Source organism: Chiloscyllium plagiosum, chromosome 26 (genome assembly GCF_004010195.1).
Source record: "Chiloscyllium plagiosum isolate BGI_BamShark_2017 chromosome 26, ASM401019v2, whole genome shotgun sequence".
In the NCBI taxonomy this organism is placed as follows: domain Eukaryota; kingdom Metazoa; phylum Chordata; class Chondrichthyes; order Orectolobiformes; family Hemiscylliidae; genus Chiloscyllium; species Chiloscyllium plagiosum.
The window spans coordinates 19,213,719-19,230,376 of NC_057735.1; the positions used below are offsets into that span (position 1 = coordinate 19,213,719).

General features: G+C 40.6%; 1 protein-coding gene across 4 annotated transcripts in view; it reads right to left on the reverse strand.

The window, feature by feature from the left end:
* Positions 1 to 16,658, reverse strand: part of LOC122563181 (sushi, von Willebrand factor type A, EGF and pentraxin domain-containing protein 1-like) — a 73,203-nt gene that overhangs the window by 41,134 nt on the left and 15,411 nt on the right. For all 4 annotated transcript variants that reach the window (XM_043716703.1, XM_043716704.1, XM_043716702.1 and 1 more), the window contains exons 4-6: positions 8,503 to 8,599; positions 5,949 to 6,022; positions 2,500 to 2,685 (exon numbers count right to left, since the gene is read on the reverse strand). In XM_043716703.1, the coding sequence (XP_043572638.1) occupies positions 2,500 to 2,685; positions 5,949 to 6,022; positions 8,503 to 8,599 (357 nt within the window). The remainder of the gene's footprint in view (positions 1 to 2,499; positions 2,686 to 5,948; positions 6,023 to 8,502; positions 8,600 to 16,658) is intronic.

The following is a 16,658-nucleotide window of genomic DNA, read 5'->3' on the forward strand; positions in this document are numbered from 1 at the left end:
GCTGTTAGTCACCTTGCTGTCTTTTCCCAATGTTTCCAGCCTCTCTTCTGAGAGATTGAAAGCTCGGTAATATATTCCTGATGTGTCAACTTTAGTTTCTTTGGCAACTGGCAAACAAAGAATACGTAAAGCTAGGTATGCATCTCCAAAATATCTAGCCCTTAGTGTTTAGCTGAGTGATCCCATATTTTATTTCTTTCACACCATGAGTGCTCTGCAAACTGTCTGTGTAGCTTGTCACCCTCCTATGACTTTTCCCATGCTTCCTTTGATTCCTGATGAAGCGCTCCGGCCCGAAATGTCGATTTTCCTGCTCCTCAGATGCTGCCAGACCTGCTGTGCTTTTCCATCAACTCACTCTCAACTCTGATCTCTAGCATCTGCAGACCTCACTGTCTCTTTTGTCCAGCTGTCTAGTCCTGATCTTCTCCTGTGCTGCAGGCCTTTCCCATGCATTCAGAGTCCTGACTGATGTTGGAGGCTCTTTATCGACTGCTGTTGACTGTTCCCTTGAGAATTTTTTCTGACTGCCTTGAGGGCTTTCTCCCTTAGCCTGCTGCTAAGTCATTTATCTTCTCTTTCAAGTCGGAGCTTTTTCTGAGCCTGCTTTGGGCCTTTCATGGAGATTTGTTTCTTCACTTTTTCTGTTCCTACCCATTGACTATGGTGTTTTCTCACCTTCCAGACTGGGAATTATTCCAGGGAGTTCTTTATCTTCTGTTTCCAATGAGGTATGTGTAAACTAGTTTCTTAATACTTGCAACTATGTAGTACATTCAGCTTTGGACTCATTTTATTGCATATAATGTTATACAGAGATAGTAAGAGAGAGGCTAAGACTCCTCATGGGCTGGTCTTCCATCTTGTTAAGACATCTTAATGACATAGTTCCTTAATTACTCACTCAGTAGCTATAATGAGTGTAAAGTTATAGTTAACTCTTTACAGTCTAGCAAAGTGAATCAAGTTGAAGATTTCTCTGGAACAGCTAACAAGGAACTGCCAATTTTAATGCTTGAATGGCAAAAGTAGCAGTTCAGAGGCGGTGATTCGTAGCACTGTGATGAACCAAACAGCAGGTTAAATGACAAGATGTTTTCACCACAGCAATTATTGGTGCTGTAGTAACTGCCTCACTACAGGATGTAAATTGAAAAATGTCAATCTTCTTAAAGGATTTTTTGCAACTATGTTGAGCGAAAGTACCTGATGGTACCAAATTCAGTAGGGCAGTACAGTTGCTCAATGGTTAGCACTGGAGGACACAGCACCAAGGACACAGGTTCCATTCCATTCTCGGGCAATCGTTTGCATGGGTTTCCTCTGGGTGCTCTGGTTTCCTCCCACAGTCCAAAGATGTGCAGGTTGGGTAGATTTGCAATACAAAATTGCTCATAGTAGATATGCAAGCTCGATGGGTTAACTAGGAAAAATGCTGCATTACAGGTATGGGGTTGGATCTGAGTGGGATACTCTCTGGAGGTTCAATGATGGGCCAAACGGCCTGGTTCAACACTGTAGGTGTTGTATGATTCCACCTACAAAGTTGAAGAAAGGATTGGAGAGACTGCCTCATCAATGCTATTTTATGAATATGCACACTCCTTATGTACAGCTATTGACAGAATGACTGGGTTGTTGAAAGGATAAGTGAGGTGGGATTTTGTGAGAAGACAGGAATACAGGTAAAAGCCTCTGTATCTGTTTTTGGGAAAAGTTTGGATCTTGCACAGTCACCTCTCCCACCATCTCTACCTCTTGATTTGTTGCTAATTATTGCACAGTTGGAGTGCACCTTGGGACATTTTGCTAAATTAGAGGTAAATTGTTGTGGCAACAGTTAATTTGTCTGCTTTTAGTAGCAGATGCCAAGGCACCTTAACTGTGTTGACAGGTCTGAATGGTCTAAATATTGGGATAGATCAGGAGGTGACTGCAATGGTGATCGCAGTACTATGGAGTATGGAACCAAAGGCTGAACATAAAGACAGATGGAAACTTGACCAGAAGTGTGAGCCTTCAAGTGGCAGCATCTGTGCACTCAACATCCCAATATTATTTCCATCAGAAAATGACAGAAGTGTTTGAGGTCAGTAACCAGCAGAACTACTCCCAAAGAATACTTGAATATTCTTTATTCAAAATAGATCTGGGAGCCAAATGTTACTTGACCAAAAACAACTAGGTAGTAAAGGTCAATGTGTGAGGCTTCCAGTTTCACACGAAAAGAGCAAATCACTTTAATTCTGAATCCATAGTTTAGTTTCTTTGCACGAAGGGAAGAGAATAAATATGGAGAGACAAATGTTGGAGATGGAACTGCTGGCAAAAAGGAGAAAAGGAAGGCATAAGAGTAGATGGAAAGATTCAGTGGCAAGAAATGTAACAGGATTGAAAGAGGAATGTATGACTGAAAGAAGGAAAAGGAGAAGGTTGATTAATCATCACATGACATCACATAAAATGGAAGAAACTAAATAAGAGGGAAGAGTTTAGTACCTTTGCATTTTGGAGGGCTATTGTTCCATTCTCCAGTCTCTGTACAAACAAGTTCTTCTGCACCAATCAATGAATACTCTGTGTCACATGAATACTGTGCTACCATTCCATGTTCCCAATATTCTCCATTGGGTGAGTCTGGAGTTCTTCCATTCTCAATATCTTCAAGATTATTACATTTGATAACTGGAGATAAAACAAAATTAAGTTAATGTTCTGGACAGACTGCAAGGTCAAAGCTTTATTTTGAAATTCCTGAGTGGGCAATGGGGAGGCAATAGTGTTGTGACAGAAGCTGGGGGTCCCCTGTACCATGGGTTTCAAGATGCCTTGGACATAGCCAGAGAGGTTCTCACACAGGGTCCCATTGCCAGATATGATGGGACTTCCTGGTGTGTTGGCTTTGTGTATCTTCGAATGGCAACAGAATTCACAAGAAGTACGTGGAATGAGAGTGGGTAGGGAACTCTGAAGAACTAGATCAAAAGTCTTGATCAATGTTTTTAGTTCACAGGTGTGCATTTTGTTTGAATTGGCCAGTAGTTGTCTGTAGTGTTCAGTTGTCAGTACACTTCCTTGCAGTAAACTGTTCCACAGTGATTCTTCCCACCATCAGACTTACCACGGACTACTCTCTACTATCTGTCTCATTCTTCGACACATGCATCTCCATAAAGGATGGGCACCTCAGCATCTCATTCTACCACAAACCCATGGATGACCTTATGATGCTGCACTTCTCTAGCTTCTGCCCTGAACAAATTAAAACAGCCATCCCCTACGGACAAGCCCTTTGCATACACAGGATCTGTTCGGATGAGGAGGAACATGATGGACAACTGAAGGTGCTCAAGGATTCCCTCATAAGAACGGGGTACGATGCTCAACTCATCGACCGCCTGTTCTGCTGTGCCGCAGTGAGAAACCGTAATGACCTCATTAGGAGACAATCATGGGCTGCAACCGACAGAGTACCCTTTGTTGTCCAGTACTTCCCAGGAGCGGAGAAACTATGCCATGTTCTTCATGGCCTGCAACATATTATCGATGAGGATGAACATCTTGCCCAGATTTTCCACACACCTCCACTCCTTGCCTTTAAACAACCACCAAACCTGAAACAGATCATTGTTCACAGCAAACTGCCCAGCATTCAGAACATCGACCACAACCCTGTCACGGCAGCTGCTGCAAGACGTGTCAGAGTGTTGACACAGATACCACCATTACATGTAGGGACACCTCCCACATTGTATGTGGCAGGTACTCATGAGACTCAGCCAACATTGTCTCTCCTGTACGCTGAAGGCAAGGATGCCCGGAGATATGGTACATTGGCGAGACTGAGCAGACGCTATGACATAGATGAATGGACACTGCACAACAATTACCAGGCAAGGCTGTTCCCTCCCAGTCAGGAAACACTTCAGTGTTCCGGGACATTCGGCCTTGGATCTTCAGGTGACCTCCCTCCCAGGCAGACTTTGGAACAAGTAACAACGCAAAGTGGCTGAGCAGAGGCTGATTGCCAAGTTCAGTACCCATGGGAATGGCCTCAACCAGGACCTTGAGTTCCTGTCACACTACAGTTGACTCCACTGCACTATATACTCTCTCACACACACACACACTCCTACATACTCACAAACTAACACAGACCGTCTCTCATACACAAGCTCTCTCTCATATGCACACATATACATCCCCCACACTCATACCCATGCACACACTCTCTCACAGGCTTATACCCCATCACACTCACACACATTCTTTACTAAGCTTATATACCCACACTTCTTCACTGTGCATACATCCACACTCTCACACTCACTCTGTCTCTCCTGCACACACACACATATAGATTTATGGGGTGAATCTGTATTTGCAGAATTATATTTTATTTTGCTCAAAAATGCATAACCTGCAGCCAATCCATGTAAGATTCTGTAAATCCCACTTTAGAAATTGAACCAGTCTGACTCAAGATTGGGACACAGACTTTAACCTCACACCTTTAATGCATTGTCTGAGGTGAGATGACAACTTTGTTAGAAAACCTGAAGTTATCTTGGGAATGTGACTTAAAAGGAGTTCCGGGACTTACATATTAACAAACCAAAACTAGGAAACCCATTTTAAAAGATGAATGACTTAATCTAAGTTTGCTTAACATATCATTACAGCTCCGTGACATTGTAACCTTTTGCTATAAATTTTGTGTCTCATAAGCCTGCTCCACAGCTACCTGATGAAGGAGCAGCACTTCGAAAGCTAGTACTTCCAAATAAACCTGTTGGACTATAACCTGGTATTGTGTGATTTTTAACTTTGCCCACCCCAGTCTAACACCGGCTCCTCATAACATAAAATTATATTTCTTTCTCATTCATTCTGACCATATCTTGGTAAAGGCTTTTTTTTCATAAATTCCTGACTGGATTTAATGACGCACACAATTTTTCGAACTCTAAATGCAATGGAATTTAAATAAACACACATGCACATATATTTCATAAGAGCATAAGAACATACAAAATTGGACCTTGAGTAGTTTATTTGGCCTATGTGCCTGTTAAGCCATATAACAAGATCATGGCTCATCTTCCACTCTCTGCCCTCTTGTGAAATTCCATTTGTAATCCAAAGTATATCAGCCTCTGTCTTTAATATTTATATTGAATGGGCATCCACAGCTCTCTTGAGTACAGAATTCCAAGGATTCACAACATTTCAGAAGAAATTTCTCCTAATATCAGAACTGAAAGGTTCAATCCCTTTATCCATCATTGTGGCTCCATAATTTAGATTGCCCAGCCAGGGGAAATGTCTTCTTTGCATTGACTATGTTAACAATTAAAAATTTCCTGAAAATTAACTATCTTAATTTTTTTTATATGGCAATTGGCTCACCTCTCATTCTTCTAAATTATTAGTATGAGAGAGCAGGTCTATTCATTGTCCTAATTAAATGTTGAAATTCAAATTTTTAATTGTTACAAAATGTTAATGCAAGGTGAAAAGTCAAATTTACGAGTTTGATTTTTGGGGTGCCCTTTCACACATTTGTGAGCTGTGTACAACTTTTGGAGAATGCCAATGACTAAAGCTTCATGGAATCTTTAAATGCTGGAGTTCCATTTCATTCAGTTATGCCTCTTAACAATCCTTCAAGTTAACAGCTGAAATTTACAGAAAAATTTTGAATTGTTTGATCAATATCATTTAGTGATAAACATCAAATTTTAAAAACCTACAAAAGCTGTAGTTGACCTAATCCTCACTAGAAGTTATATCCACCCATTATTGACAATTTATTCCATCCAAAAATGCAGTATCTTTACTTTTCAGGAATCAATAACTAGCCATAGGAGGTGAATAAAACAGTTTACTACTTTCATACATGAAGTCAATTGATTAACTCCAAGGAATAATAAAAAAACATAAATTACCTTCACATACTGGAACATGACCACTCCAACCACTAACTTGACAAATACGATTGATGTTACCAATTAATTTGAACCTAAATAGAAAATAGATCAGTATAGAGAAACCAAGTTGGAAATTATTCATTGTTGGTTACCAAGACAAAGGTTAAATAGAATATTGGCACAGTGTGCTGATCAACGTTAAGGATCTAGGCACCAAATTTCTGTTGACTTTCTGACAAACACATGTTTTTAAGACAGGTGGGAATTTTGTAGATGCTGGTTCTTGACTCATGCTACCAGATTGAGATGGTTCTCCTTGCTTTCCAAACAAGACCCCCTGCATTTAGTGGGAGTCATTGGTGAAATACTTTCGCCACCAAACGTTGCCATGTGTGCAGCTTGGAGTCCACTCATTTGGCTACATTGGCCAGGACGAAGCTACTGACAAGGCTGGAACCAACCTGGGTTTGGGCTGGACCTCTGAAATGTTCCAACATTCTTTCCTCAGAATCCAAAGGGATTCTTTTTCAATACAAATGGTGACTCCCAACTACAACCCTCTAGAGTTATAGTACCCACAGCTACATGATGGCACATACCCAAGATGTATCCATCATGTTGTTGATACCCATTAGAAATTCTGAAATTGCAGCCTCTACCAGTAACCTCTCCCTGGCCTGCCTCCCACCCTCAACACACACTGACAAGATTAGCAAAAACAACTCCCAGGAGAGCCATTCTCAAGGTCTAGAATCTCTATTGATTCAGGTAAAATAAGGCCATTACGCTCTAAGGAACCGACTATTTTAAATATGGCAAAACCACTGCCCCTTTCTTCATGTGTCCATCTCCTGCAAATGAATGAAGTTCACTTCTGCTAACGAGAGAAATAAGTTAGTTACAATCATTCAGCAATGAGTACATGTTTGTCGGTTGCCCATCTCAACCCGAACAGGTGGTGGCAAGTCACAAATTGTGCCCTCTCCAATAATGCTATCCAAACTCTTGTCCATTACACCAAGTAATAGTTAACCCTCAATCCTGTTCCATATTAAGCTTTGTTTCATTCATCTTAATTACATTTAGCTATGACAAACTTCCAGTTCTCCCATTTTGTTCAGGTGCCCTGCACATTATTGTATAAACAATTTAACTTACTTATATTAATTATTCCACTGATTTTACGTTAAGTCTTTTAAGAACTATGTCATAATTGAACCTGTTCCCTAGCCATTTACATTGATTTTAATCAACCAATAAATCTTTCCAGCACACCTAAGACATCTGGTAAGAGCAGGAGATGCTCCTGGTCAGCTACGCTGAATGTGGACCATCACACTAAAAGTTGTAGTCTCTAGCAAATTGACATAATTCAAGAAAATATGCCACAGGGTACAAGAGTGAACCAAGGAATGATGGAATCTTTGTCCCAGTCTGAACTTTACAGTCTTCTTATACCCTCTTTATTTCCAGGAACCAGATAGCATGGATTTTCAAGTCGGAGATTGCTGTTTGGTGGAAAAGGGGTGGACAAGTTTGGAGGACCCTTTAATGTTGATCTATAGGAATGTTCCTTCTTCTTAAATGTCTATAATACAGGGAGATGAAACATATTTATTTTCACAGATGCCCTGAACTATTGGGTTCCCAGAGCGAATTTGAGATCTCAAGCAAGCAAATATTTGCATATTCAAAGGGTCTCAACACTTATATCAGGCATGGGTAAATTACCCTGTTATTTGTCTTCGGCCAGTTTAGTGGGTGGTATCCATCCTGTCTGACATTCTTTGGCATCTGGTCTTGTTCTTGTAGTATCTGAATACAGGGTCTAAGGTGCCTAGCTTTTAGTATAGACTTTGATTTCAGATTTATAAGTAAGTCTGAGAATCTGTTTAAAATGGGTGAAGGTAGCTGCTAAAATATTAACTCACCATGTGGAAAAAATATACAATGGATACAAACTAAAGTTGAAAGTCACCAAATTTCAAAGTCTTTAATATGTTCTAGTGGGCTCCTGATACAATTCCAGAGGAATTTCAGTGGGACAATCAGAAAAGAAAACTATGTCATATGTCTAGAATCCCATCAGTCATCTGGTGGAATTATGATGACAGAACTTCACAATATATTGCTAATTTCATGGATTTGATCAAATGACTGTGCAAATTGTCCAGACTTATTCCATTTCAATTTGTATATCCGCTTGTTTAACTGAGAAAGAAATATCTCTGATTTTATCTATTATATGAGATAAGGAAATTGCACTCCACCTTAAATAATTTACAAATTTTAAGCAATAATACCATTGATTTGCAAAGAGGTCTCTCTTAAATTGTGTAGAATAATTTGACACTAAATATCAAACAGAATAACTTTCAGAGACATCATGGGATCTCCCAACAGCACTACGGCAAAGTACCGAAACAGTAAATTTGTTGGCAACTACAATAAGATGATATAGAGAACATGGCACAGCTATTATTGGAGGTTAAAAACTGCATGATTACATAGCACTACTATGTAAGATAATTTAATTTTTAATATTGCAATTATTTGTGCACTGCATAATTACCCAGGGTTACAGTAAAATGAAACTCTGCTTCCAAATTCAGCACTTGACGCATTATAATATCCATTCAAAATCTCCCCTGGATTGCCACATGATATCGCTAAACAAAGAAAGAAAATGGGATATTGAGGGATTACAAATAATAATTCAACTTTCAACACAGTTTATAATGGTTTTAAGTCAATATCACATATGAAGAATAGAAAACTACATAGAGCTGAATGTTAGATTGTATTGATTAAACCTTAATTGTGTTCATAGTTAAAAATCACACAACACCAGGTTATAGTCCAACAGGTTTATTTGGAAGCACTAACTTTCGGAGTGCTGCTCCTTCATTGGGTACAACCACCTGATGAAGAAGCAATGCTCCAAAAGCTAGTGCTTCCAAATAAACCTGTTGGACTATAACCTGATATTGTGTGAATTTTAACTTTGTACACCCCATTCCAACACTGGCACCTCCAAATTGTAATTGTGTTCAGTTTTTTTGCTGTGCGATCTACAGGTTCTCCTGCCATACCTTACCAAACTCACCTCAGTAATTACCTACTCCAACCTATGGCATTCCTCATGGCATTCCCAGAACAACTGTGGATATTCTGGAATTCACCGGCACCTGCTTTAAAAAGCTCATTGTGCACCCAGTTAAGTACTGCCAGTCTGGACCATTCCTGATATTTGTCCCAGACATGGCAAACAAGGGGAAATTGGTGCCCTCTTCTGGGGCAAAACACTGCAGATGTTGGAATCAAAAGTAGACAAGCAGGAGGCTGGAAGAGCATGGCAAGCCAGGCAGCAGCAGGAGGTGGAGAAGTCAACATTTCGGGTATTTGGCTTGCTGTGCTCTTCCAGCCTCCTGTGTGTCTATTCTTCTGCGGAAAGGTACCTGGAGATTTTGCTGAACAGGGTAGTGCCCAGGCAATAGTTCCTCTCCCTCCAATACCAGGAGTGGAGGTATGACACCAGACCATGCCAGCTTGGTTCGAGCTTGGGCTAGAGCACTCCCAGCTGCAGGAACGAATGCACAGCAAGAAGAAAGACTCGTCTAAGGAAAATACCACCATCCTTTCACCAACCACTCTATTACTGCACTAACCTCCCATCAAGATTCACGCTCTACCACTCTCACTACCGTCTGCCGTATCTTCCCTTACTCTCTGTCACCACACCATTTCCCACCCTCCACACCCCCCCCCCCCCAACCACCTAATTATACCAACTCACTCAATTGGGACACTTGCCCCTCTGTATCAAAAGTAACAGTTGGCCCACTCACTTTTATTTCCATCGATACCTCTCTATCATTCCAGATGAAAAACAGCCCTAATAGGGCAGAAAGAATCAAGACAGGTGAGCCGCCCAATATTCAGCTCCTCATATCTTTAGTGGAAAGCATCTTGACCTTGACCACCTCAAATAGCTGACTGACCATTTCCAATTCCATGGGTGGTATTGGAGGCTGCCCTTGGCTTACTGTCTGGGTCCCTTGAGCAAAGGCTATCCCACTTATCTTGAATGAAGTCTGTTAACAACCATAACAAGCTTTCTACTATTGTATCTGCACTAAACAGCGAGGCATGACAAAAATCATAGGAGCCTCGTTGCTCTAGTCAAGGGTGCAAGTTGCAAAAAGGCTAGGCTAGGCAAGGCAATTCAAGGCAGGGATGCTGTGAGCATTCAGACAGGCTCAGAAAAAGTGAGCATTAAGACAGGAAACAAAGAGCTAGTGATGCAGTCTGGCCCAGTCCCTGAGCTGGATGCATGTCTCTGAGTGCAGGTGTCCTTACTTTAGCATTACCATAATAGTTTGTGGTGCAGCTTTCTGTGCAGCATTGAAGAGCAGAAGGTTCCTGTGCCTGGGTTGAAGATGTGCCATGAGCACTCTTAATGGCTGACACTTATTAGATGTCATTGTCTCTCAATGTGGGTGCAGTGCCCATGAAGCATGCCCCTGACAGGTTGGTATCCAATGTCCAAGTTAGATGTCATTTGGAGCAAGCAGAGAACGGAATTCACCAGGTTTCAACACTGAGTTTTCTCAATGTCTAGCTTGGTTGGCAAGTTTATTAAGATAGCAAGCTGATTAATAATGAGACATGTTGATTTATTAATAAGATGTTTAACAAGCAATAATCCCCTTTAATTGGCAACTTGCTGCTGCCCGGCAAGAAATTCACCATGTTATTTATGAAAAGCATAAAAGATGGCATGAAGCGCTTTCAATTTAAGTGTGGCCTTGCCAAACCTGTCATCAATTCTGTTTCACATGTTGCCAAAGCCCATGGCACTCAGACCCCATCTATAGTTTCCATTTATAATTTTAAAATTCAACAGATTATGATGTCAGTCACCTACCCAATTATGAACACAACGTTTGCATAACTATCATTTGAATGGAACCCTATCCATGAAAATAAATGAAACACTGTTTTTAAACCGTCATGATTGTACAACACACTCAATACAACATACAAGGCAAAACATAACAATGTGGCTATGCTCCAAACAGATAACTCTGACAGTAACAAAATTATGTTTCTATTTTCTCTCAGTTACTTCAGAATTTTGAGTTGCAATTTACAATTTGTGTTGAATTGTACACAAATGTAAGCTGGAAGATCGCAAGTGTTAAAAACAAAGTAGTGAAATTTTTCAAGCCAGTTTCCATGAAGCCACATATAACCAACTGAAATATCTTTGGAATAGTCACACTCAGTCAGAATTAGATGGTGATTTTGTAGTTCAAAGGATAATTTTCTAATATTCACTGTAATATTCACAGCTTTCAGGGTAGCATGGTGGCTCAGTGGTTCGCACTGATGCCTCACAGTACCAGGGACCTGGGTCCGATTCCACCCTCGATTGGCTGTCTGTGTAGTGTTTGCACCTTCTCCCCATTTCTGTGTGTGTTTCCTCCCACAGTCCAATAATGTGCAGATCAGGTGGATTGGCCATGCTAAAACAAAAAAATTGTCCATAATGTCCAAGGTGTACAGGCGAGGTGGATTAGCCATTAGAAATACAGCAATAGGTTAGAGGGGTGGGATGCTCTTTGGCGGGTTGGTGTGGACTTGATTGACCAAATGGCCTGCTTCTACACAGTAGGGATTCCATCAAACTTCTCATACTGAGAATGTTCAATTCAATTTATTGCATTCAAATCTTCGGCGATAGCAATTGTTGGGATAAAAGGTTCTTTTTCAGAATGGCAGCCGGTGATGAGCGGTGTCCCGCAGGGTTCGGTGCTGGGGCCACAGCTGTTCGCATTATATATCAATGATTTGGATGAGGGAACCGGGGGCATTCTAGCGAAGTTTGCCGATGATACGAAGTTAGGTGGACAGGCAGGTAGTACTGAGGAAGTGGGGAGGCTACAGAAGGATCTAGACAGGTTGGGAGAGTGGTCCAGGAAATGGCTGATGGAATTTAACGTGAGCAAGTGCGAGGTCTTGCACTTTGGCAAAAAGAATAAAAGCATAGACTACTTTCTAAATGGTGAGAAAATTAATAAAGCCAAAGCACAAAGGGATCTGGGAGTGCTAGTCGAGGATTCTCTAAAGGTAAACATGCAGGTTGAGTCCATGATTAAGAAAGCGAACAAAGCTGGGAACAGAGTTCTCCGTTAATATTACCTACAAAGTGTGGTCCATTGTCCGAGCTAATGCACGCAGGTATACTGAAGCAGGGAATTATTTCCTTAAACAAAATCTTCACCACAGTCTCAGCAGTAGCGTTAGGAGGAGGGTAGGCTTCAATCCACTTCGAAAAGACATCAGCAATAAGCAAAACACATTTATAGCAACTCAACTCATTTCTACAACTCAATGAAGTCCAGTTGAAGGCCGAGATTGATAGATTCTTGTTGTCTAGAGGAATTAGGGGCTACGGGGAGAACGCTGGTAAGTGGAGCTGAAATGCGCATCAGCCATGATTGAATGGCGGAGTGGACTCGATGGGCCGAATGGCCTTACTTCCACTCCTATGTCTTATGGTCTTAATTCACAAAGTTAGTGTGTACAAACTTTTCTGAATGAACTGATATTGCATATTATACTGAATGTTACTTACATCATTTCTATACTTTACCTTTTCTTTTGAGGGATCTATAATAAGACTAGAAGAAATTACAGCATTTTGCAAATCATGCTTTGAAGCTACTGACCTCCATCATCAAAAATATAATGCAATGGGCTCACTGAGTCAGTCTGACTAGGTTCACAGCCAAGATTCCAAATTATTTCAGCCTTGGTCTATATTGTCTCTTGGATCGGTTGCAATCATCTATGTAGACCAACCAATAATTTACCAGTGTATTTTTTTCCCATTTGACCGAATTTTTTTTCTTCCAGACCATTGTTTTTCAGTTAAATTTAATGCCAAGTTGTGAAAAAGCAGAACAAATCTAATCTATTAATAAGCTTCAGTCTACCCTTGATCATTAGTAAAGTGATGGATGGTGTTGAAAATAATGCAACCGAGTGAAATTTACTGATACAGCCGCAGGTGAGGACCTGGTCTCCATCTACCCGGAGCTGATAAAGTTGTTTAACTGCATCACCTTCCTGGATTCTTCCTTCGAATCAACAAAGGACAGGACCATCCAAGTGAACTATGAGTGATAGAAATGTCTGGATGGAGTTGAAGAGGCTTAATAATGACAAACCTCACTTGTCCTTTTTTGAAGCAATAGATCACATCTTCTGGATCGTGGGTAAGAATTTGCCTCCTAACAGCAAGAATCAGGTTATCAAGTAGATTCCTGTGGTTCAGGGATTAGAAATGAAGCTGAACAGCCATAAGCATAAGATCAAACGATATAGGACCAGAAGTAGGCCATGTAGACCGTGCTCCACAATTCAATGAGGTCGTGGCTGATCTGATAATCCTCAACTTCACTTTCCTTCTCTTTCCCCATAACACTTAACCATAAAATCTGTTTCTCCACTTTTCAAGGTTTGGATACTCCCAATCATTGCTACAATGAGCTTTCTCAATCTCTCCTCATGCTTCATATAATGGAGTTTCTCCTGGTTGGTAATGTGATCAATAATCCAGCAACAATAAGGAAGTTGATAATACCTGTGGTGTTGTCAGATGCTTTAAGAAATATCCAGGCATTCCTGGAAAGCATAGTGACCAGTATGATCAGCACATTAATGGATCGGCCAATGGGAATCAGGAACCTCTAACCCTTCTCCGTGCACTCAAGGTGTACCAGACTGGATGGGGCAATAGGACTGTTTGAGTAGCAGGAATTTGGGCTGCTCCTTTACCTGCCTGCACACCATTGCTGACTTCGAAGGCTCATGCCTGCTGTCTACTATTGATTGCCATCAGCCTTGCCAGAGTGTCCTTTGTCTCATAGCAGAGGTCCCACTAGGTGTAAATTTGGAAGCTGCTCTCACTATTGTAAGGAGAAAAAGCTAGGACATACATGACCAATTTCAGTTTCAAAGATATTTAGCCTTCAACAAGAATGTCTTTAGATATCTTCCCAGAAGTCCCAGCATCACTCATGCCAGTCCTCAGCCCATTCAATTTACTCCCTACAATATCAAGAAACAGCTGGAAATTACAAAGGCTATGAGTCCTGACACATTCCAGAACTCCTGCCATCATGTCCTGGAGCTGAGATGACTGACCTCCAACAACCCCAACCATTTTCCTTTGTTCCAGGTATGACTCCGACCAGCAGAAACAGCAGTACGTTGATAAAAGCTTAACACAAACCAGCAGAGTCAGTTTGGTTTTGGGAAAGGAAAATTACATTTGACAAATTTGCTAATGTTCTTTGACATTTACAGTCAGAATTGATAAATGTTACTGGTTGATGTAATGCACTTAGGTTTTCAGAAGGTGTCACATGAAAGATTATTGCACAAGGTAGGAGTTCATGATATTGGGAGTAATGTAATAGCAAGGATTAAGATTTATTAGCAAACAGAAGACTAAGAATCAGGGTTAAGGGGTCTTTTCAAATAGTTGGAAAGATGTAACTAATGAGTGCCAAGCAGATCAATCCTAGGTCCTCATTTATTTTTATTCATTCATTGGATGATGGTGATGCTGGTTGGGAAAGAAGTATTGCCCATCCCTAGTTGCCTGGAGAAGGTGGTTGAGGACTGCTTTCTTGAATTGCTGCAGTAAATTTGGTTCAGGTATTAAAGACAGAGTTCCACCCATATTAATGATTTGGTGAATGGGGAAGAGTAATACAAAAATAGGTGGCAGGGCATGTTGTGATTGTCATAAGCAATCTGCAAAGTGATATAGTTAGCTTGAGTCAGTGTTTAAAAGCTTGGCAAATGAAGTTGAATATAATAAAATGAGGTCATGCACTTTAGTAGGAAGAATCAAATTACAGACTATTATTTAAATGGTGAGACCCCCTAAACAGAGTGTAGTACAAAGAGATCTTGGTGTTCTTGTGCATGAAATATAAATGTTAATGTGTACTTGAAGCAAATCATTAAAAAGGCAAATAGAACTTTTTGCCATTATTGCTTGGGGCTTGCAGTTTAAGAATAGGAATGCAACTCTGATTTCTCTCCACAGATTCTGCCAGACCTGCTGAGCTTTTCCAGCAATTCCTGTTTCTGTTTCTGATTTACATCACCTGCAGTAATTTTTTGGTATTTAAGAATCAGGATGTCTTGTTACAACTGTATAAGAGGATATTGGTGAGGAAGCACCTGGAATATTGTGCATAAAACTGTTTCACATATTTAAAAGAGAATAAACCTTCATTGGAGATTCACATGGTTGATTCAGAAATGAAGACGTTAACTTAGCAAGAATGGCTAAACAGGTTAGGCCTTTATTCATTAGTGTTTAGAAGAATGAGAGGTGATCTTATTGAAATGTAAGATTCTAAGTAGACATTGAGAAGATGTCTCCACTAGAAGTGGAAGTTTGAACTAGAAGATATGCTTATAAAATAAGGAGACAATAAGGTACTAACCACATAGGCAGGAAAAGTGACAAGGTCCTGCAAAGGGAACTCAGGGAGTTGGGTATAAAGTTGAAAAGTAAGATCGTTAGAATTGCAATTTCAGAATTACTCCCTGTGCCAGGTGCCAGTGAGGCTAAGAATAGGAATGTAGAAATGAGTAAAGAGCAAGTGTAGGAGGGAGGGTTTCAAATATGTGGATCTTTGGGATGCTTGCCAGGACAGATGGGACCTGTATAAAAAGACAAGTTGCACGTAAACTGGAGTGCACCAATATCCTGGCTGGGAGGTTTGCTAGTATCATTCGCGAGGGTTTAAATTAGTGTGGCAGTGGAGTGGGAACTGGAGCAACAGGTCAAACAAGTGAAATGACCATGGAGGTATCTGAAATTAAGGTCAGTAAGGCTAAGAGAAAGAAAAGAGAGGTTACTGAACATGGCAAGATTGGCACTCTGAAGTGTGTTTGTTTTAACAGGAGGAGTATGGCAGGTAAGGCAGATGAACTTAGAGCTTGAATTGGTACATATAACTATGGTGTTGTTGCAGAAATCAGTGCTGCAAGCTCTGTTGTTTGTAGAATATACAAACAATTTGGAGGAGAATGTAGGTGGCCTGATTAGTAAGTTTCCAGATGACACAAACATTGGGAGTTCTGCAGATATTGAGGAGAATTGCCAGAGGATGCAACAGGATATAGATAGGCTAGAGATTTGGGAAGACAAATGGCAGATGGCATTTAATCTGGACAAATGTGAAGTGATGCATTTTGGAAGGTCCAATGCAAGAGGGAAATATATAGAAAATGGCAGAACATTTAGAAACATTAACACACAGAGGGATCAAGGTATACAGGTGCACAATTCCCTTGAGGTTGTCAAGAAGGCATGTAGCATGCTTACCTTCAACAGTCAAAACACAGAATACAAAAATTGGCAAGTGTTGTTGCAGCTTGTAGAACTTCAGTTAAACTACATTTGGAATAATGTGTATAGTTCTGGTCGCCATAGTACCAGAAGGATGTGGAGGCTTTGGACAGGGTACAGAAAAGGTTTATCAGGATGTTCCTTAGTTTGGAGTATATGAGCTATGAGCAGAGATTAGACAAATTTTGGTTTGTTTCTTCTTGAATGTCAGAGGCTGAGGGCCAATCTGATAGAAGTTTACAAAATTATGAGTGACATGGATAGACTGCATAGTCAGAGACTGT